The sequence below is a fragment of the Caretta caretta genome, chromosome 1 (assembly GCF_965140235.1).
Source record: "Caretta caretta isolate rCarCar2 chromosome 1, rCarCar1.hap1, whole genome shotgun sequence".
NCBI lineage: Eukaryota > Metazoa > Chordata > Testudines > Cheloniidae > Caretta > Caretta caretta.
In genome coordinates, this window is record NC_134206.1 from 17,608,755 (window position 1) to 17,631,442 (window position 22,688).

The following is a 22,688-nucleotide window of genomic DNA, read 5'->3' on the forward strand; positions in this document are numbered from 1 at the left end:
TGATTTACTAACACTACAATGCTGAAAAGAGAAGTATTCTTATAACCCATTTTGTAGATGGGTAAACTGAGGCAGAGAGTGGTTAAAGGCACAGTGAGTCAGGCGTAGAGGTGAGTGTCTGCGATCCCAATTTCCTGCTCTAACTATGGAACGTATTGTCTCTCAATTGAGGATACTGTTTGATTTGCTAAGAATAACGCCAAACTTAAGAGAATTTTATCTCTACGTGGGTAACATATAGCTCTAACATGAAAATTTCAATATAATTTGGATTCCTTTTATATTCCAAGCCATTTCAGTGTTAATAAGAGCCACAGAAACACACTTTGAGATCATTTTATTTTGTTTCACATACAAAGAAGTGGTTCAACATTGAGCTGAAGGGAGCTAAATAATTTTAAGAGGGTCTCACACAACATGCATGATTCTACAGTGGGAGGGATGGAGAGCAGGTCTGTCTGGAAGATGTTCTTGGTCATCTTAGAATTTCTCCAGGTCAGGCTTTTAAACACCTTTTCGCAAACTGTTCTTAAAAGATCTCTCATGGTTATAGTCCTAGTCGTAGTGAAAGTTTCTAGGGTCCAGTTCCCTGATTCCCCAGGCTGCAGCAGCACCAGCCTTGGCCCTGGTGTAAGTTTGAGTAACCCGTTAGGTTTGCTACAACATATGACAGCTGACTAAAGTCCCGAAGGGACCATATGCCAATTTAGAATTTGCAGAGCGGAGATGCTCATCCCCTTCCTGCTCCTGTTATGCCACTTACTTCCCCCTGACATACCCCATACATGGAGATAATGTTGCACAATGACACATATCATGGCAGAGACATTGCAGTTCAATGTTAGGGTGCCACTCTGCCTCTCTGATACAGCTCTTTCTGCCATCTTATCCCTGGCTGCTGTTTCTCCTTGTCCCCACCTTCTCTAGCTCTTTGGAAGGATGTGAAGGGGACCCCAGTAGCCTGAGGCCCAGAGAACTCACTCTCATTGCTGCCTTTGTATGAGATCAAGCAGAGTTAGAGGAGCTCCTGTCAGATCCACAGACAACACAAGAGCCCCACATGACTCTCGAGCCACTGGCCAAGTGTCACTGCTAGAGAGCATCGACCATATGGTCTGGTTTTGATCCTTCAGTCATGTTCAACCTCCTCCTACACTTATTTATTAAAGGGTGCCAGTTACAACACAGGTTGGTCTTGTGACTTCTAACACCCTAGCTTGTGAGGCATGAGTCTCAGTGCTAGACACAGCAAGCTGAGAGCTGTCTAGTCTCCCTCTGCTACATTCTCAAAAATCCCCATCTCTTCTTGGCTCTTGGCCTACTTTAACCCTTCCTGGAGTACAACATTATAGCTGTGGTTTTCCCTTCAGTAATGCATGACTCCATACATTCCCATAGTCTTTAGAGCATTGCTCCACTGTAGCCTTGAGTTAGCATCAAGAGCAGAGTTTACTCTGAACTGATGAGGGAATTTTCAGTTCCTTAAAACCCATTTCTTGTCAATGTTGGCAGCTAAATATATTTCATGCCCTCTGGTCTCGCAGTGCCTCAGGGGCCTGACAGCTGAGACTTTTCTAGTCACAATAATTGATGAAAAGATAGTTCCCGAAGTTGAGGTTTTTTTTAAAACTTGTCTGTTGTGTCTCTCTGTCTCAGAACTATCTGAGAACAGCTCCTTTCACTTTAAAGAATGGGGAGACAGGGGATGCAGATGGCATATTTTGAACCCATCTCAGAACTGTTTAAAGAGGACATTATTATATAAAAGCTATAAGCAAGCTGAAAATATATGTTTAAAAAGCCTGGTCCACAATAAACTTCCTCTGGCTGGCACTAAGATCCTGGTAAAGAAAGGAATATGCTTGTGAGATGGGGGTCATTATGCTGCAAGATGGCCTTTAACCATCAAAATTTACCTCTGTATGAGGCACGACAGCTTTTAAACTTGTAATTTTAGCCTTTTCATGAATTGCGGACAGTGGGAACCTGCTACAAAGAAGCAAGAGTAATCTTTTCAAATTAGGGGGGGAAAACATGAAGAATGGATTCCATATGGGAGCATGAAAATTATGTAGGTAGTTACAAAAGGGAAACCCCGTTGATATCCATTGTGGCTGAATAATAGTACTTAGCCCACCAGCTAGGATTTGTATTTTTGCACAATGGGGTAACATTCTTCTGGCCATCTAATAATAAATGGCAAAAAAGGTTTTAAATGACTGTACCTCCAAACTGGCACTATTTGATGGGATGGGCAGCACCCCAGAAAATTGAGTCCTGGCCAGGAACAGGTTTGTCTACTGTCCCAGCCACAAAGAAAGAAATAATCAAATACAGAACTTTTGGGTATTTTGCATTTAATAAACAGGACTTAAAAGCCCAGGATGACGGTAGCTGCAACCAATTTGCAGTTTGATGCAATTCAAGATACTTGTTTTCCAGCTGATGCTAATTTTGGCACCACAGCATCCCATCACTGTTTCCCAGATGTTAATTTGATTCAGTCCTAAAACTGTGCTGTGCCATTATCTAGTGACAAAAAAGCAAGCCCGCACCTCATCGCTAGAGGAGAGCGAGTCTTAAACATCACAGAGTAAAACTGGCCTGGTCTTTTGATTTGATACAAGTTTTGGTACCTGAGAAATGTCCATGGCGGAGTCACAGCTGAGAGGCCTGGCAGATGTCAAGTCATTGGAGCCCAGCATGGTTGAGATAATCCCATTCTGGTCAATACGTCTGATCATGGTGCCATCTACAAAGTAAATCAACCCAAACTTGTCCACAGTGATGCCTGGGAAGGAGAAGAGCAGGGAAATCACAAATGAAAGGTCACCAGAGGATAACAAAATACTTTGCTGAGGCAACAAATGGTTTTTAGCACTGCTTGACATATGCCTCTTTATAAATGATGATGTCTAAGGGCTTGTGCCAACTGCCACTGGAGTGAAAGGGCACCAGTTCAGGGTTTAGGTGAATGAGGACATTGGGAGAAATTTATTTAACGGATTAAAAGTTAATTATACTTGATTTGGCCAACCAGTGGGCCAATGAAACCTGGCACTGCTCCACTGAAGTCAGTAGCAATTAAGCGCAGCAGAGAACTAGGCCCTACAATTTTGTTTAGGAATCACTGTCCATTCTTTGAACGTAGTATGGGATTTTCAATGAATTGCTGAAAGAAAAAGATTTCCAAGTGATTCTGCATCATCACTTAGAAACACTGTATATTACTTGTTGAATCAGTGCCAAATTGTTTAAATGAAGAGATGATACTAGGGTGCTTATCAGAGAATTATGGATGAGAAATGCTGGAAAAGACCAGTCAGCTCCATCCAAGTCCCATCCGCTGGAATGAGGAGAGCTTTTCCATATATTAATCCCACAGCATTTTAACTAACCTGTTTCTGAACACATGTAGGCCACTTATTGCATTATCTCATTCCCCTTTCTCATAAGACACATTCCAAATGTCTGATGTGAATTTTTGCATCTTTAGCTTCAGACCACTGTTCCATGTTTCACCACCCTCAGGCCCCGTCTAGCATCACTTCTCAAGCACTTGCCATGTTTACACAACCTCCCTTAATTCTCTTTTTCCCAGGCTATCTGTACTCTGCATTTCTAAAGCCCCTGTCATAAGAGGCTCTCACAGGGCTTTATACTTACTAATTAGACCTCACAGCACCCTTATGAGCCAGGCATGATCATCTTCATTTTGCAGATGGGAAAAATTAGAGAGAAAGTGATTCTCACAAGGTCACACAGTGAGTCACTGGCAAAGCCAGGAACAGAAATCAAGGACCCCATTCACTTCTCTTTCATATTGGTATAAATCAAGAGTAGAAGTTAATGGAATTCTCAATCTTAGTGTTTTATACAGCTGTCCATCACTGTAATACCTGAGCCCCTTCAATATAAAATGAATGGCAATATTGAAAGTCCACAGTGGACCTCATGGAGTCTCTGGCAGGTCTCCCTTTTCAGGTTAAAACTCTGCTTGGGGAAGGGTTTTTCCATCTTTTAGATTCTATTAATTTCGTATTTTGGGTTTGGGTTTCTTTGGATAGGAGAAGGTAAGAATGACGGGAGTGTCATTCTACTGCTCAAAAGGCCTTTTTTGAAGAGGAAGGTTTTGCAGTATTTCCTAAAGACAGTCAGACTCTCGGCTCCCCTGATCTTCTCTGGGAGTATGGTTCATAACCAGATCCCCTGGCTGAGAACGCTATATCCTCAGCTTCCACGTGCTTTGTCCCAGGCTTTGTGATGTGCACTGCCCCAGAGTATACTTTGACATTCAGTCTTTGATGTAGCTGTGGCTTGAGCCATTAATTGCTTTGAAGATTAGGACCAAAGCCTTAAACTGACATCAGAAACTGACTGGGCCTGACATTTGTGCATGGACCTGATGAGCTCATGGTGACCCAAACCATGGAGAAGGCATGCAACCACATCTCATACCAGCTAAAGTCTGGGCATCATCTTCACATTCAACTTCAGATACAGTGAATTACAGTAATCCAGTCTGGAGGACATGAATGCATGGATCACTGTGTCCAGGTCCTCATCTGAACGTATGGGACAAAGATTCATAGCGAACTGGAGGTGATGCTCATGCTACCTGGTTATACAAGCTTAGCGAGGAGTAAAACAGGACACTGAGGCTTCTCAGTACTTTGATGAAGGGGGTTGTACACCTTTCATGAAAGATGGAGACAACATCTTGGCCAGTTCTTTGAAGTGTGTTCTCTTTCTGACTAGCATCACTTTGGTCTTGCTTGGGTTCAGCTTGAGCCAGACATTTTTTATCCAGGAGTTGATTTCTTGGCCGCATTCTGATGTTTTAGCAGTGGCAGTGGTTGCATTGGGTTACAATGAGATATCTAGTGGAATAATACTGAAATACTGTTGGCAGCTGAGCCCTTGGCATCTCACTAGCTCACCCACCAGTCTGGGACATGTACATTATGGATGCTTGTGGGAATCTTCAGGTGAGGGCCTTTGGAGAGGAGGAGCAGATACCTAACGCCACCCTCTGAGTTTTGCGGCAGAAGAATGATTGAAACCACTGTAGTGCTGGGCCATCTACTCCTGCTATGTCACGTAGATGGGTTGGCAACACCTTGTTCCCCATTGTGTCAAAGGCTTCAGAGAGGTCCAGTAATATGAGCACAGAGATCTTGCCTTTCCCATGGACTTAAGGAGGTTGCCTTTTAATGCCACTAGAACAGTTTCTGTGCTGTGCCGTGGTCTGAACCCTGATTGTGAGGCAACCAGGAGGTTACATGCCATTATAGCTTGGTGGCTACTACTTTCTCAGTTATATTGCCCAGGAATGGGTGGTTGGACTTGGGATGGTACTGAGCTTTTCAAAGGGTTTAGTAGGCATGCATCTCTGAAGAAGGGTATCAACTATTTCCATTAGGAATGGACTTAGTTGTTCTTCACTGGTTTCTATCAGACAAGAGGGGCCTGGACCCATTTCAAAGCTTGGGGCTTTAATATTTTTCAGAGATTCTTGAGCTTCAGCATATGTGATGGGGCCAAGCTCAATCAGCGGTAGGGGTGGATAATACAATTTGGTCAGGATTGGAATTTTCTTTCCTAGTTACTTCCATATGTTTTCGGTTGAGCTTATCAGCAAAGTATGCTGACAGCTCTTCACAGCGGTCGACACTTGGGTCTGATGTCTGGGCAATTGCAGTCTGGTCTGATTAGCCAGCTACAGCAAAACCAGGCCATGTGTATATTTGCTTCCAGGGCTTGGGTCTAACCACCAACGCAATGCAACTTTATTTTGCATAGTATCTTTCCTAAAAATTGTAACCCCAAATGCTTTTGTGAGTTAAACATTATACTTGTCTAGTTAAACAGTAACAGAGGAAGAGAGAATTCAGTGGTATAGACAAAGGAAGAAAAGGGCCTGATCCTTGGTTTAGCCTGAGTTCCCTTTTCCCTGCTGGCTTAAAGCTGCCCTAAAGGAGTAGATGGGGATTCCCCTGATGTAGGGAAATCCTAATGCTGCTATTATGTCACCTGCTCCATCCTGCTCGCCATGCAGGCTGTGTACGAAGGCAGTGCAGTGCCTCTGGTGATCGTGGGCCAACAGAATGGTCCCTAGTGGACTGTCCAGATAGACTGTGAGGCTGCTCTTTAGGCTGGGGGCTGTCAGGGGAGAAAGGAAGGTTGTTTAGAGCCCTCTCAGCTTCCCCTCATAGCCCCATGAACTCACCGCAGATCAAACCCAGGAGATGGGATACAGGCATTAAATCAGTGCCATCAGCCTCTCTTCGTTTGGTATATATTCCATACCAGGTCACTTTACTTGCTCTTCTTGGAATTAAACTTTCTGATGTTCTCATAAGGAGGAGCTCCAGCCTCCTTTAGACAGATGCCTTTGAAACGGGTAATTTTCAGTGTGGAGGGAGAGAAGTAACTGATGGCTACTGTGTAGCAGGTTAAAGTGGTCAAGAGCTATTCTCGGGCTTAATTTACCACCTTCAACTCTTAAAGGAATTTTCATTTTTCCTTTCTGGAAGGGAACCCTTTTTGGGGAGTTAATTACAGGAAGTTCCATCTTTTGGGCAGGCTACTTACAGTAGCACAGCTGAGGCTGGTTCACTGTCAGACAAGCATGTTGTGCATGCTGAACTGAAGGCCTCGGACGTGTAAGTTGCATTGGCACAAGCCTTCTTTCGTTTACCGACAGCAACACAGTTAGAATTAAAGATGGTTGGCCTGCAAATCAAAAGCCCAGTTGTGCAGATACCTTAATCAGATGAGATTCCCATTGATGTTATCTGAGTAAGGACTACTGTACGGCACCTTAGAATTTTAAGATCTGGGCTGACAAATGTGAAATGACCCTAGTTCCTCTGGGGTGGTCCAACATCCTTTAGCAAGGAGGGCTTGCGGTGCCATTGAAGTGTCATGATAATGAGTTATGCTGGTGGAACGCTGTGTCATGAGGACATTTCTTTTGTAACATCAGGTTCCCGTGGCCTGGTGACAGGACAGCACAAAGCTGCAGGGCAAACTGACACCAGAGAGTAGGAACAGCTAAAAGTAGTTACCCTACACTTGGGAACCTATTAACAAAAAATCCCAATAAGATCATATCAAATGAATGAGGCAGCTCATGGTGCACAGCTCAGTACATACGGTGCTGAAGGGAGATCCTCGTCCAAGGGCAGAGAAGATGTAAAGGAATGGGTTCTCCTCTAATCCTCACATCCTGAATACAAGTTAGTTAGGTTCGGAAGAAACCTATACATGGAGCTTCCTTGTCTGGCTGGATAAGTGCTTGTCTTTCCTGTTATTTTTTTATTCTGCTAGAATTGATGAGCACTTAGTGAACAATGGAGATTTTGCTCATGCATTCAGTACTACACACCGACAGAAATGATCTGTCCTCAAATTAATTACTTCATTTTGCATCTCCTTTGTGGTGCTGAATGGATGGACTCTTTTTCCCCCTTCTGAAACGATCTTCATATTGTGTCAGTCTTGTCACTTGGATCTCTGTTAATTGCAGGTTTCTTGGCAATTTCACTGCCACAACATTTTTGTGACAAGATCCACTGGCGAGTGCTTAGATGGAAACAAAACACTCTGACAAGCTGGAGTTTTAATAATTTTTTTTAAAGCTTGCTTGTAGAATAAGATCAGTATTAGCAGATGATAATTAGAAAGTGATAACACTTTAATGTACAGAGTATACTGAAATTCATTAGCATCTGAAAGCTCTGCCACGCTCTGTGTCAAATGAATTGGAAGGGCCAGACCAGTGATTAACAAATACCACCGATCCTGCAACTGCCGCCCATGTTTTATCTATTGATCTGCTGTATTTCTAATATGCCCTGTTTCAGCAGAGGAGCCAAGGAGGGAATGGGCCATGGAGAGTCCAGGTGAGGGTTTTGACACCTTGGGCCTGATTCTCCATCGGCTACAGCTAGCTCTGCAAGACTGTCAAATTCATCTTCTTGAGTATTTTCTGGCAAGTGGGAGAGATCCCGCTGCTGAAGCTATTCATGTAAGCAAAGGCCTCTGCTTCCCTGGTAGCTGCATACAAGCTGGAAAGGGGTCCTTGCTTCTTCGCTGCAAACCAAAGATCCTGCTCCCATGCCAAGATTAATATTTTGGGTCAAGAAGTGGCTTCAGACTTAGAAAGAGTAGAGGCCTGCAGAGCTAGCTGCAGAATGAATCTTCCAAAAGCTTCCCTGGCCAGCAGCTGCCTGAACTCCTGGATACATTCAGCCAGCTTGGGGCACAGAATAGTTTTCTACTCTCCTCTGCCCATCCACTCTCCTCTGCCCATCCACTCCAGAGAGATAGAGAAGGTAGGGGCAAGTCTGAGGACTGCTGGTTACAAGCCTAAGAAGTCACTTTCTTGCTGCAGCTGTATTTCATAATAGTTCAAAATGAAAGCGTGTTCTCTGGTACGCTAGAATGACTGGTAGTGAGCTAGTAAATGACATTGACATTATTTTGTCAACATTAGTTTTCAGTGTTAATTTATTGAGATGCATGGGGAGCAAGTCACACTAGTCGGAGCTATTAACTCAGATGACTCTACAAATTCATGGGTGGAATTAGAGCTGGATGAAAGTGGAGACAAAACGTATATGAAAATTCACGTGACATGTTTTGGCAGTTTGTTGCTTGTGATTGCCGTTCCCACCCTCAATGCGGTTTTATTTTTCATCAGATGAAGTGAGCTGTAGCCCACGAAAGCTTATGCTCAAATAAATTTGTTAGTCTCTAAGGTGCCACAAGTACTCCTTTTCTTTTTGCGGATACAGACTAACACAGCTGCTACTCTGAAACCTGTCATTACCCTAGGAGAAAGGAAAGTATGATTTCCCCCACCTTCCAGGGGGGGAAATGGAGACCCAGAGAGCTTACCTGATTTTTGAGCCCAATGTTCAACAGCTAAGTCGTGCAGGAAATTGGATTTCAGGTCTCCTGACTCCCTGTCCCATGCTGATCTATTAGAGCATATGTTGTCCCTCTACTTCCCTTTTCACTCCATTCCCCCTTGTAAAATGGGTTGACTTCTCCTCAGCAACCCATTGACACATAGCTATGGACTTTGTAAATCCTATGCCTACTGTACATACTGTCATCCTCATGTAATGGGAGCTTCAGTGGGAGTTCTGAGTGCACCAGGAAGCCATTATCAGTCCTATGAGTATTATAAAGGGAGCAGTTACGCTTCAGTATTTTTTGGTACAGAGCAGCACGAAGCATCCTGGGCTAATTTCCCCTGCATCCTGCCAGGAAACATAAGTAGCCCATGCATAACGAAGATTCACAACTGGAGCCGACACAAAAGATCGCTAAATTGGTTCTCGTTCGTTGGATGCCATAACAATAATGTCATCTGTATGTCAAGAAAAATAATTTTCCAACCCGTGTAGCCAGGAGAGACACAGCCCTGCCGCCTCCACTGCTCCACTGTGAAAGCGACAGGCGAAAGGCCCCATGTCTTTGTCAGGAGGTTCCCCCACTCCAGAGATTCCAGCCAGGTGCACAGGCTTGGAGATGGGAGTGCTGATGGAAAACGGGGTCCCATAACCTCTCACTGTGATTGAGAGAGAAACCTGCCACACATTGACGCTAAATGTGCAGATGTAGCTGGGCAGGAGGCCCAAGTGTGATTTTTTTGTTTTTAAAGCCAACACCTCGTAAATAATTCCCTAGGTTCCTAACCAACAGGCAACAAGACATGCAACCAGAGCAGCAGAAGGGGCTCCTTGAGCATATAGCTCCTCTATAACAGCAGTATCGGTCAGTCTCTGCAGAGGATCTTCCCCCACTTTTACACATGCAGCCGTCCATCATATAGTATGAATGAAGGTATTTCCTCTACAAAAATAAAGCTGCAGGGCCGCATCCCAGTTGTTGCATTTGAATACAATCCATAGTTAAAGTGAGAACAAGTGTTTGTAACACGAGCCTGTCAACACTGAGCAAAACGAAATGAGTGTAAAGGCCACCATCCCAGTGAGATAACACATGCATGGCAAGCATATGTCCTAGTTTAGTCATTGGAAAGGTATCTGGGCCTTCTGGTCGAAATGTTTGAATAAGGTGTGAAAGCCAACAGTACCCTCTCTCCTACATATATCAGCCTCACTGCAATCTAGGCTTAAGACTGGATTTATCGAGGAGCAGTGGCTGGCTCACGGGGTCGGTAACTGCATGCAGAGCTTGTCAACTTTAGATTGCCAGTCTGAGGACTTGGCTACATAAAGAGTTGCACTGGTTTGACTAAAGGTGTGATTTTAAACCAAATTAGTTCAACCAGTGTAAATGTCTATGTAAACTCTCTTATTTTGGTTTAAGCAGGTTTATTTCAGTTTAGTTTAATTGACCAGAACAAGTTAAAACTACATTGAAATAAGACATTTTTGTATCAGAATTAGTGTCCACATAGCCTTTTGCATGGGCTTAACTATATTGGTTAAAATCATATTTGTAGTTAAACTGGTGTAACTTTCTTGTATAGACAAGCCCTGGATCACAAGGGACCAAACTGCAGTGTGTAACCCTGGCTTCAACTTACCTCTGAGAGATACCTGAGGGGTCTGTCTCTATTTTATATACAGCAACACTTGCAGAGCCTTTTATGCCACTAAAGTCTCAATGAACTGAACTGAATTTAACTGAATGTAGTCCAGATGGGTAGTGACCAAACGTTTTAATTCTCTCATGGTGTTTTGGGGGCTAAGTGGTATATGAAATGGATTGCTCCTCTCAGTACAGTTCCCTTTGGACACATGTCTATAAAATCACCCCTCTCCAAATTGGCACCATTCTTAGCAGTCTCAATACAAGGCTAAGGACTGGAAGGGCCTGGGGTTGAATGATCCACTCATCCCTAGTGGTGGTCCCTCCAGCTCAGAGCTAAGACATGTTAGTGGTTTGCCCTGTTCTGTGGACAGAGGAGATCTGTTTCCAGAACTGTTGGCTTGGCACCTTTCTCAAAGCCCACTTTAAAATGCTTGTAAGAAGAGGCTGCATCTTACCCCTGGGGTTAGTGAGTGTTGCTTCGGTGCCTTTGCCCCCATCTCCACAGCGGGTTTCATCAAAGGGAAGGCACTGATCCCCAGTCCCTGCCACCACCTCCGAATTCTTGACAACATCCTTCACGACGGAGGTCGACTTGATCTTATAGATGCGTCGGCTGTTAGTGTCAGAGAGGTAGATGGAGCCAGTGATTGGGTCTGATGTCAGGTAATACTTGTGAGCTGGGCTGTGGCTGAAAAACAAACATACAGAAGTGTTATCTTCATTGGTAGATTTCAGTATTTGTTTCCCTAAGCACACCAGGCAGCATTAATAGTTTGGAGGAATAAAATGTTGAAGGGGAAGTACTGCAGCTCTGCATCCAGTGGATTTAGCTCATTATTGCATACACTCTGATAGTACTAATGCTAAGTACATCACAAGCCAATTAAAGAGAAACAATGTGGCCCAATATATAGTGAACTGGAGTGGGAGTCATTGCAGTTTGATCTTGGGTAAGTCACGTCACCCCTCTATGACTCAGTTTCTCCGTCTGTTAAATGGTCCTAATGAAAAAAAACCCTTCTTTTGTAAAGTGCTTTGAGATCTAGAGGTAAAAGGCACTATCTAAGAGCTAAGTATTATTATTCATGTAGCGTTTGATCCTGCTGTCATTGAATTCAATGGCAAAACTCTCATTTACTTAACAGAGTCCTGAGGGTCCTATTCTATGCCTGTGGAAGTAAATGGGAGTTTTGTCATTGAATTCAATGGGAGCATCGATCAAACTCTTAAAATGACTCTCAAAGAGGTTGAATGATTTGCCCAAAGTAACACTGCAGGCCAGCAGCAGAGAAGGGAATACAGCCCAGGAATCCCGACTCTAGACTGGCATCAAGCAACAGAGTCTAAATAGAGACTGTACAATAGAATTAGATGGAAACAGCAGTAGACTTGAATTTAGACATTTATTTAAGTTAAGGTCCTTGGAGAAATACAGTATAATATTATTTCTCTATTATTCAACGTAAGTGTTTGCTACCGCTAGCTATTGATTTACACTCTCTTCTGAGCCTGGGAATCAACAAAGTTAAACTAATCATACCTATAGCATGAACCCAGCTCTACTTTCCTCTCGGAATTGCAAGGTAACTGTCAGGACATGTTTGAAAATTTCTCCTCCCACATACTCCACTTTCTCTAAATTCATCGGATCCCCACTAAATTCAGTGGCAAATTTACAGGAGGTGGATTTTGCACTCAATGGGCATTAAGCCATCCTAGTGATCAGTTATTCTATGAGCAGCCAGTTGGGGATGTCTGTGTGGCAATGCTGATTCCCCCCCGCCCCCACCACTTTATCAGGAATTGCTCACTACCTTCCTTTTCAAAATACTGCATGATTCTCAATTTTAAAAGCCATGCACTGGTTCTTCATTCAAATTACTTAGTGCTTTGGAAAAAAGCCTTTTTGATTTATCCTGGAAGATCCCTTGTGATTTATCCTATTAAAGTCTGAACAGATTTCATTTCCACAAATGACACTGATTTGTGCTAAATAAAATGCTCTGACCTTCAAGACAGCTCCACCTGGCAGTTCAGTCTCCATCTGTATTCCTTTCCAATGACAGCAGGCTGGTAGGGTATTATTTCATTTACCTACATGTCACTCACATTAAGCAAGTGGCTTCCACTCTGGTGAAAAAAAGGTGCCCTATGGGAATCCACCATCCATTTTGATCAGGCCCTTGTGTTTTCAGCTAACTGCCTTTACAAGGCTCAGTGGAATGTCAATCAGCCTTTGAGCTGTTCATAATCTCTACTATATGAAAAGAGGTGGACAGAGGAGGACATTAATAAGAATACTTTGCAATTTTGTAATGTCATTTGCCTGGAAACCCAGGAGTGCTCACTCTCAGTCCCTGCAAAATATGACTATTGTCATTTATTATTGGCCTTCATAGCCTTGCTCTGGTGGTTTGTATCCTGGTTTGTCTTAGCTGTACCTTTCTCACAAAGAGAGAGCCCCAAGTAGTCCATAATCTTAACCCCCACATAGAATGAAAGTAAAATCAACACCAAAGTCAATGCCAGTCCATTTTAACAATTGATCAGAGAACCAAGTAGAACAGCTCCAATTAGCAGAAAAAAAATCAAAATGCCACCACTTGCCCAAATTTCATCAACCACTCTAGCAGCTGTCCCTTCTATGTAATATTGGTAACAGCTACTGGTAACCCAAGGATAAGAGTTACTAATCTAGGTTCTTGTTTTAGATTCCTGGAGTGAGTGAGTGTTAATTCACATATTCTAAGGACAAATTGGGCTGTCTGCTGCTAGTGTTACTCCTCTGTAAATGCCTGTTATCACAGTAGCATGGTTATAATTACTAATAAAGTGAACCTCAGAAGGGTAGGAGGTAGAGATTTATTTTAAATAAACCACTCATCAGATGGTAATCGCTTTGGGTCACTTGCAGCCGGGTCTGGATTTCAACCAGTGATCCGGCAGTGAAAGGTGCCTCAGCCAACTAATCACCCTTCGAAAGCCAGCTTTGTTGTTACTATTGCAAATGGCTTTATACCAAACACTGTCATTTCAGGTGCACTGCACTGGTCCACAACAGGGATCAAAAAGGATCTAGTTAATTCCTATTGGTTCAAGTCTTAGTCTATCTCTCAGTCTTATGGCTTGACCCCTTTGCACTCTCAAAACAACAGAAAGCTGCAGGCAGAGCAACAATAACTGATGGAGTGAGCTATGCTGCTAGACAAAATCAGAAGCTGTGCCTCTCCTTTGATCTAATTACACTCGGGAGGGAGATTGCCTGTGGCAAGCAGGTCTCTGTTAGTAGCAGTAGGTCAGATGATTATGGTTACAGTCATCCCAGGTAACCGTCACCCTTGTGCAAAGGGCCAGCACAGGGCCTAAGATCCACTTAGAACTGGGATTAAGTGGTATTTAGAGTGAATAGGCTTTGTGGTCGATACCTGCAGAGTGATTTTGACCCACCAGGACTAGGGGCTGCAGTCAATAATGGCACAGACGTATGGTAGTAAAGGAGGTATCGTTACACGTGACATTCAGTGGATGAGATGTTGCAGAGAGTAGCACACCTTTGGTAGCTGTCCAGGTGGAAGTTAAAGATCCTATGGCATGTTTCACAAAAGCAGAGGTTAACGCAACTATCCTGGACAACGCGCCCCATGTAAATTACACTGCAGTATAGTATCAGTTGGCCCATCATGCATAACTGAACCCCTAGGTGCTGATCCAAAGGCCACTGATGTCATTGGAAAGGCTCTCGTTGACTTAGATGGGCCTTTAAGTTGCAAGCTTCTCAGGGCACGGATCACATCTTTATTCCTTATGTAAAGTGACATGTGCCTCCAGGAGATCGTGTAACAATGTCAAGTAGGATTTTGCCTCAGTGGCCATGGCCCAAATTTCCCACCTCTACTGTTGTGCTGCGACCTACTTAGATGCATCATTCTACTCCGGAATCAGCTGTGCATCATTTTCCAGTGTGGTTGTGGATGAATACAGCTGTAAAGGCACTCTGAGATCCTTCAGGAAGAAAAGTGCAGAATAAACCACGTTATTACTAAAAAAGTTCAAAACTATTTCCCTCCGTCAGTGAGAAGATGAGAGCAGTGAGGCCCATGAAATTCCAGTTACTAGTCTTTTCAATTTATTTAATGTCCCAAACAATAGGCAAACTTAAGCAGCAAATTGGACTGAACTGAACAACAACTGAAATAAGTCTGCCTGGGGCAACACAGATGAGTTCTTTCCCTCTTACCATCCTCTCTCATCTCTGAGTTATATAATGTAGCAATACAAACAAGGGGTTCTGTAATCATCTGAGGCCTTAATCAGCTGTAGCCTCCTGATATTTATCCACCACATGGATCCTGCCACCACTGGCGATGGGCTGACAGCAGGGAGCATGAGTTGATTTTCCTTTCAGATATCTCCCCGCACATCTTCTTATTTTCAGGAGGAAACACGGGAGCCTGCTTTGGCACTTTACTCCTCTGGGGCTATAATCTGCAGCAGCCACAATCGAGTGTACAGAACTGTAGCCAGGCTTTGGGAGATTCAATTTGGAAGACTTTGTGGCACAGCACTACAGTGTCATCTCAGTATGTCACGTGGACACCAAGGGTCAGATCCTGAACTAAAGTCATTGGAGTTGTGCCAGTTTACACCTGCTGAAGACCTGGGTCCCAAAACGCAGCCAGGGAGGTCTGGTTTCCTTATACAGCATATGCTAAAGTGATGGGTTAGGAAAACATGAGGATAGAGATCACATTCATATATCCCTAGATTCATAGTTTCCAAGATGAGACAGCACCACTGTGACCATCCAGTCTGACCTTCTGTATAACACAGGCCATAGAACTTCCCCAAACTAATTCGTAGAGCAGATCCTTTAGAAAAAACAGCCAATCTTGATTTAAAAATGGTCAGTGATGGAGAATCCACCATGACCCTCGGTAAATTGTTCCAATGGTTAATTATTCTCACCTTTAAAAATGTATGCCTTATTTCCAGTCTGAATTTGTCTAGCTTCAACTTCCAGCCACTGGATCTTTTTATACCTTTCTCTGCTAAATTAAAAGGCCCATTATTCAATATTTGTTCCCCATGTAGATACTTATAGACTGTAATCAAGCCATCCTTTAACCTTCTTTTTGTTAAGCTAATTAGATCGAGCTCTTTGAGTCTTCTCACTACGAGGCAGCTTTTCTAATCCTTTAATCATTCTGGTGGCTCCTCTCTGAACCCTCTCCAATTTATCAACATCCTTCCTGAATTGTGGGCATCACAACTAGACAGTCTTAGAGCAGCAGTAACACCAGGGCCAAATACAGAGGTAAAAAACCTCTCTGTTCTTACTTGAGATTCCCGTTTATGCATCCAAGGATCGCATTAGCTCTTTTGGCCATAGCATCACGTTGGGAGCTCATGTTCAACTGATTATCTAGCACAACCCCCAAATCTTTTTCAGAGTCACTGCTTCCCAGGATAGAGTCCCCCATCCTGTAAGTATGACCTACATGCTTTATTCCTAGATGCACACATTTACATTTAGATGTATTAAAACTCATTTGTTTGTGCCCAGTTTACCAAGAGATTCATATTTCTCTGAAGCAGTGACCTATCCTCTTCATTATTTACCACTCCCCAAATCTTTGTTATTTGCAAATTTTATCAGTGATTATTTTATATTTTCTTTCAGGGCATTGATAAAAATGTTAAATAGCAAAGGGCCAGGATCCTTGGCCTCCAATCCCTGTGGGACCTAACTGGAAACCCACTCACTGAGATGATGATTCCCCATTTACAATCACGTTTTGAGACTCATCTGTTAGCCAGTTTTTAATCAATTTAATGTGTACCATTTTGATTTTATATCATTCTAATTTTTTAATCAAAATGTTGTGTGGAACCAACTCAAATGCCTTACAGATGTCTAAGTATATTAAGTCAGCACTATTGACTTTACCTATCTAAACTTATAATCTAATTAAAAAAAGATAAATTAGTTTGACAGGATCTATTTTCCATAAACCCATGTTGATTTGCATTAATTTCATTACCCTCCTTTAATTCTTTATTAATCAAGTCCCGTATGGGCCTTTCCATTATCTTGTCCAGGATCGAAGTCAGGCTGACAGGTCTATAATTACCTGGGTCATCCCATTTATCCTTTTAAAACGCTGGCACATTATCATCTTTCTTCCAGTTTTCTGGGACTTCCCCAGTGCTCCAAGATTTATTGACAATCAACATTAACGGTCCAGAGAACTCCACAGCCAGCTCTTTTAAAACTCTCGGACGCACATCATCTGGACCTGCTGATTTGAACATGTCTAAGATCAGTAGCTTCTGTTAAACATCCTCCAGACAGATTAGTGGAATGGAAAGAGTGTTATCACCATAGGACGAGACTGTATCGTCTGTTTTTCCCCCAATACAGAACAGAAATATGTATTGAATACTTCCACCTTTTCTGTATTATTATTGATAATTCTAACATTTCCACCTAGTAATGGACCAATACCACTGACAGAATTCTTTTTGTCCTGAATATATTTAAAAATACTCCTTTTTACTGTCTTTAAGTCTTCTGACCCATAGCTTTCGTCTTGTGTTCCTTTGCTTCCCTTATCAATTTTCTACAGTCCCTAATTTATTATTTATATTCATTACTATCAACTTCCCCTTGCTTCCATTTGTTATACATTTTATTTTTATTTTTTATAGCTGCCTTCACTTTACCTCTAAATCAGGTGGTTGTTTTTTAACCAGCACTGCCTTTTTTCTCAGTTGTGGGATTTTCTCTTTCAGGGCCTCTAGTAAGGTGTTTTAAAATGATTCCCAGTTATCACTGAAATTTTTCAAATTAAATTCTTCCTCCCAGCTCATTTGGCTCATAATTCTATTCAGCTTTGTGAAATCACGCTATTAAGTATATATATTACTGAACATTATTCTGCTTCCACGTTATAAATGTGAACCAGTCATGATCACTTGTATCTAAGCTAAACTTTATTTTTAGTTCTGTAATCAGTTCCTCTTTATCTGTTAAGACAAGGTCTAATAAAAATTCCCCTGTGTTGGCTGCATTACTTTTTGAGTTAGGAAATTGTCATCTATAATGTTTAGAAATTCCAAGGATGTTTTAGTTTTAGTATTGGCAGCATGAGACCTCCAGCATATGTCTCTCAAATTGATGTTCTCGCATGATCACAAAGTTTTTTCCCTACACGTTATCAATAAGTACGTAAGGAGGTGGTCATCCTGTTTCATAGTGTAATTTGGTGGTCTGTAACAGACACCAACTAATATCCCATCTTGTGCTTTATCTGTTAGCACTCTGATCCATAAGCATTCAAGATCATTTTCTTCCAAGTTATCAGTGAGTCAAACAGGTAATGCCATTTTTCACATAGAGTGCCACTCCACCTCCTCTTTTGCCCACTTGATCCTTCCTAAATTGGTTTTAACATTCCAATCATGTTTACCATCAAACCAGGTTTTTACCAATTAGATTGAATTTATGCTAAAGAATGAGCAATTCCAATTCATTGTATTTATTACCTAGAATCCTAAGATTGGTGTATAGACAATTCAATAATTTCTTCTCTTTATGTCATTTGGTTCTTTCACTAATTTTGTTTTCAGCCTTTCTATTTTGCTCATATCTCCCCCCTTTGTTCATCCCCTTTTGCTTTTAGTTTAATCCCATTCTGAGTACTCTAGCCTGCCTGTCCTCAAGGAGATTGGTCCCCTTTCTCCTGCGGTGGAGGCCATCTAAAATATACAGCTCCCTCTACCCATAGAAGGTGGACCAATGTTCCATGAAACCCTACACCACTTACTTTGCCAGCGGTTCACTACCAGAATCATCTGTCTTTTTTCACTCATGGGACAGGAAAAATCTTGAAGCAGATTGCTTGGATATTCTTCTTCATCACATTGCTGAGTTCCCTGCAGTAATCTACTATCTGTGCGATATCCCATGACATGGTATCATTAGTATGGATCCTGGTCTGTCGACTTCAGAAGGCTATCCAATCTTAAAAGAGTGATGTCTAGTGTCTTGCCTCTGGGAAGGCAGCACACTGTTCTGTTGTCTGTTTGTCCTTTGCAGAATGTTCTTTTGGTTCTTCTGAGTATTGAATACCCAACAAGGATCATCTTTCTTCCTAGAATGGTTGGATGACAATTTTGCGGGAAGCTTGATTTTCTTACAGGTAGGGACAAACTGCCATCCACGTATGTGTCCTGTACACCTCTCCATTCCCTTGGATCTACCGGATCTTAAGATGTATCTTCCAAAGTATTTATGTTGAGGACCTGGTATCGATTTGAAACTTCTAGCTGTGTGGAATTCCTCCGGGTCCTCTTCTCTCTGGTGGTCACAGTCTGCTCATTCTCATCTGTCTCTAGCCATGTAGAATGCCACAGTGACCTCTTGCCTCTGGTGGTTATGAACCACCAGGCCTCCTCTCTGACTTCACTGTATACCCCAATTGCGTTGGGTTTGCTTGTCCTAAATGTTCTCTCATGATACATCCTCCCTTTCCTGTGGTTCTTTAGCTTTTCTTAATATTAGGACAGGATAGTGCCAACAACGTATCAGGCACTTTACAGATAGATGAAAAGACATGGCCTTTGCCCCCAAAGAGCTTGTGCTCTAGACAGACCACATACAAATGCAAGGGGGAGGAAGGCCGGCAAGAAAAAGTAGGGTGAATGTGTAGAGCAGTGTGACACTCAGACTTATTGCTTCCATGATATTATGGACATTTATATTGTGAACACTTCCCTGTGCAAGGACTAGGGCTTGTCAGAAGAGGTGTGTTTAAGGAGGACCTTGAGGAAACCCCCCCCCCACTTCATAATATAAGCTAACTTCTAACTATTGGGGTCAGGAAGGAAACCACCTCTGCGGACAGGTTATTCCTTAACCTACTGTGGGGTTTCTTACACCTTCCTGTGAAACATTCAGTGCTGTCCACTGTCAGTGATAGGATCCTGGATTAGATGGACAATGGATCTTATCCAGTCTGGCAACATCTGTGTTCCTCGGAGGAACAGGCAGAGGTGTTGCCAAGCAGGTCAGGTGAGGGCTCCGGGCACAAGGACTATACTTTCTTCTATGTCTCTCATATTTCATCTCTCTCCTTTAACATTTGAAACAATCTCCATAACACTCGCCCTGTGCTAGTTTCTGCCTCACCCTTTCTGCTGTGCCCACATGATTGCCCTCCTTCCCGCTCTTTCCCAGGACTTCCTACTGTGGCACTGGCCACTGCTTATCGCAGACATTTGCTGTCAAATATAAAGTGCTGAGTCCCCATGCAGGAGGAGTTCAGTGTTGCTGTTTCAAAAGCACTGAACACCTTTGCAGATCCCAACGGGATGAATTCTACTGCTGCTTGTGTGAGGTCTATGTCTTTTGTACTGGGTGACATTTCATGCGTGATTAAGTGAAGGAAACTACCTGCTGCAGGAAACAGAATTGATGCTTGGCCCTGTAGCTCTTTCAGTTGGCATGTGATGCCCAAGCTTTCAAGTTGTGCTAAACAGAAAATAAAACCTCACAACAATGCCATGCATTTGGAATGCAGCACAAGCTGGAAACTTGCAGACGATCCCTGCAGGGTCTGCTCCAAAGTGCTCTCCTACCCACTGTGAATCAGACACAAAGAGGGCTGCAGAACAGACACTAAGGGTTAAATACTTCCCCATAATAATGGAAGTTCACACCTAGTGCCCCAGGCTCACAGCCATTCTAATGGGGGGCAAGTCGCAATTTTTATAACAACCATCACTGGGAATCAAACCAGGCTAAAAGCATGAGCCTCTAGAGCAGGGTGGCCAACCAGACCCTGAGAAGGAGTCAGAATTTACCAATGTACATTGCCAAAGAGCCACAGTAATACGTGAACAGCCCCCCATCAGCTCCCTGCTCACCGGCAGCCCCACCGATCAGTGCCTCCCCCTCCCTCCCCGCACCTCCTGATCAGCTCTTTCTTGGAGTGCAGGAGGTTCGGGGGGGGGGGCAGGAGCGAGGGCACGGCAGGCTCAGAGGAGGGGGTGGGAAGGGGTGGAGTGGGGGCATGGCCTGTGGCAGAGCCAGGGGTTGAGCAGTGAGCACCCGCCCCCACCCCGGCACATTGGAAAGTTGGCACCTGTAGCTCCAGCCCTGGAGTCGGTGCCTATACAAGGAGCCGCATATTAACTTCTGAAGAGCCGCATGTGGCTCCGGAGCCACAGGTTGGCCACCCCGCTCCAGAGCTTTAGCTAGGCCTACCTCCCTTAGCTGGGAGGTGTATCAGAGCTGTGGTTCTCTGGGGGTCAGAACATGGAACACACACTAACCAGTGGGTTACCCAGAGCTCCTTTTAAGTTACATGGATAATTGTCTTAGTCTTGCCGTTCACTTAATTGTTTGACAAAGAGCCTTCTTCCCCCTTCCCTCCCACCTTCATAGTCTATTTTGACTGACTATGACTATTTATAGACCAAGCAGAATTGCGTTATGACCCTGACGCATGATTAATGGCTTCTAGTTTGGATGACTGATCGCCTACATCAGCTTTAATCACACTGGCTTCATTTGCTATTGAATCATCTGGAAATGGCACTTGTGGCTCACCATATAACAACATGCAACAAGACAGGCAGAAACATAAAATTCTCCACTGGTTGGCTTACCTATGTCTGAAATCTTTATTTCTGACAGACGGCAGGAAAGCAGGGAATAGAAGAAAGTATGAGGTGTTAGTGGCTGAGTTAGAAGCATTATTAGCAGATTGAAAACTTGACAGTAACTGTACCATACAATGCAATAATAAATAAAGACTTAGCAGGCATGACACTGATATACTTTATATTGGATATTAATTGTCAGTGAGTTCACTTATGTACTGCTGCATATCACACAGGAAGTATGATCTCACCAGCTCAGAGGTACTCATTTATGCAGGAGATGGGGCCAGGCACACTTCACACACAGACACACAGACACTCACTACATTTAATTATCTGTCATGGAATATAATGTCAGGATAGAAGCCTGTTTCTTTAGTAAGCTTTACAGCTTTTTCACTGTCGCTGATTGTGGTTCTTTCTATTTTACAAGGCAATATATCAGCAAAATTGTTCTGGCCAGCTTCTTTTATGTTCACTGCCTGAATCTCAGAGACACCATGGCAGAGAATTCAAGTAGGATTTTTTTTTCTTGGGCCAAGTTACATACCCCATTGTAATTAGCTGGAAGCCACAGTGCAGCTGCCTCTCCTCTCCAGAAAAGAGCACTGCACTCTAATGAGAGACTGTGCCGAACAGGGGGGGTATGAATCTCAAAGGAAATGCTGCTTGAGGAGGCTCTGATACAATCCATTTAGGCCAAAACAATGACTTGCTCCCCCATAGCTTTTAGTCAGCCTGCATCCGTACCCATTTAGTTTATAGCACACCAGAGTGAAGAAGTGCTTTTTTGGCCCCCGTAACCTAAGTGTTTGCACAGATAAAACAGTAATGGCTCTACCAGGATTAACATGGGAGTAAATTAAACTTCGTGGCTCTTTGGAGAATCCAACAAGGTCACTCTTTCAAGGTTTCCAATTTGCTCTTTTGCAATCAGGGACTGTTCAACCAAACCTATACGCACAGGGTGTTTCTAACAGTGCTGAAATACAAAAAGAACTCAGGGTAGGATTTCCAAAAATGCCTAAGGAAGTGAGGCACACAACTCCCATGCAATTACCATGGGGTTTGGGCACCTATCTGCCTTAGGCTCCTTTGGAAATCACAGCCTCCACCACTAAAATAACCTTTCAGCACTGGAAGGATGCTATGCACCTTAATGTAGGCCACCATGGAATCATTCCTCAATATTTGGAGTCCCACTCCTGGTATCTTACTCAAGCTGTGGCTTGCTCAGAGAAGTGACTGTAAATATGTTATCATGGAGTTCCTTGTTTGTTGACTCTCCATAATTTCCATATTGAATGAGCTCAGGTAACATAGAAAACGCCATGTCTTCTAAGTGCCAGCCCTGGGATCTCAGTCTGGATTCTTTTCTGCTTGTACATCAGCACCCATAATAAATTATGCCCTCAGTGGCACCCAATGAACGTCTGTGGGTTTGCACA

At 43.1% G+C, this 22,688-nt stretch overlaps 1 protein-coding gene across 14 annotated transcripts in view; it reads right to left on the reverse strand.

Moving 5' to 3' along the window:
- The window catches only part of TENM4 (teneurin transmembrane protein 4), a 2,292,082-nt gene that overhangs the window by 53,197 nt on the left and 2,216,197 nt on the right, over positions 1 to 22,688 (reverse strand). For 11 of the 14 annotated variants that reach the window (XM_075126347.1, XM_048840453.2, XM_075126356.1 and 8 more), the window contains 3 exons: positions 21,247 to 21,267; positions 11,031 to 11,263; positions 2,637 to 2,791 (listed from right to left, as the gene is read on the reverse strand). In XM_075126347.1, the coding sequence (XP_074982448.1) occupies positions 2,637 to 2,791; positions 11,031 to 11,263; positions 21,247 to 21,267 (409 nt within the window). The remainder of the gene's footprint in view (positions 1 to 2,636; positions 2,792 to 11,030; positions 11,264 to 21,246; positions 21,268 to 22,688) is intronic. The other 3 variants (XM_075126359.1, XM_075126345.1, XM_075126342.1) reach the window with 1 other exon arrangement.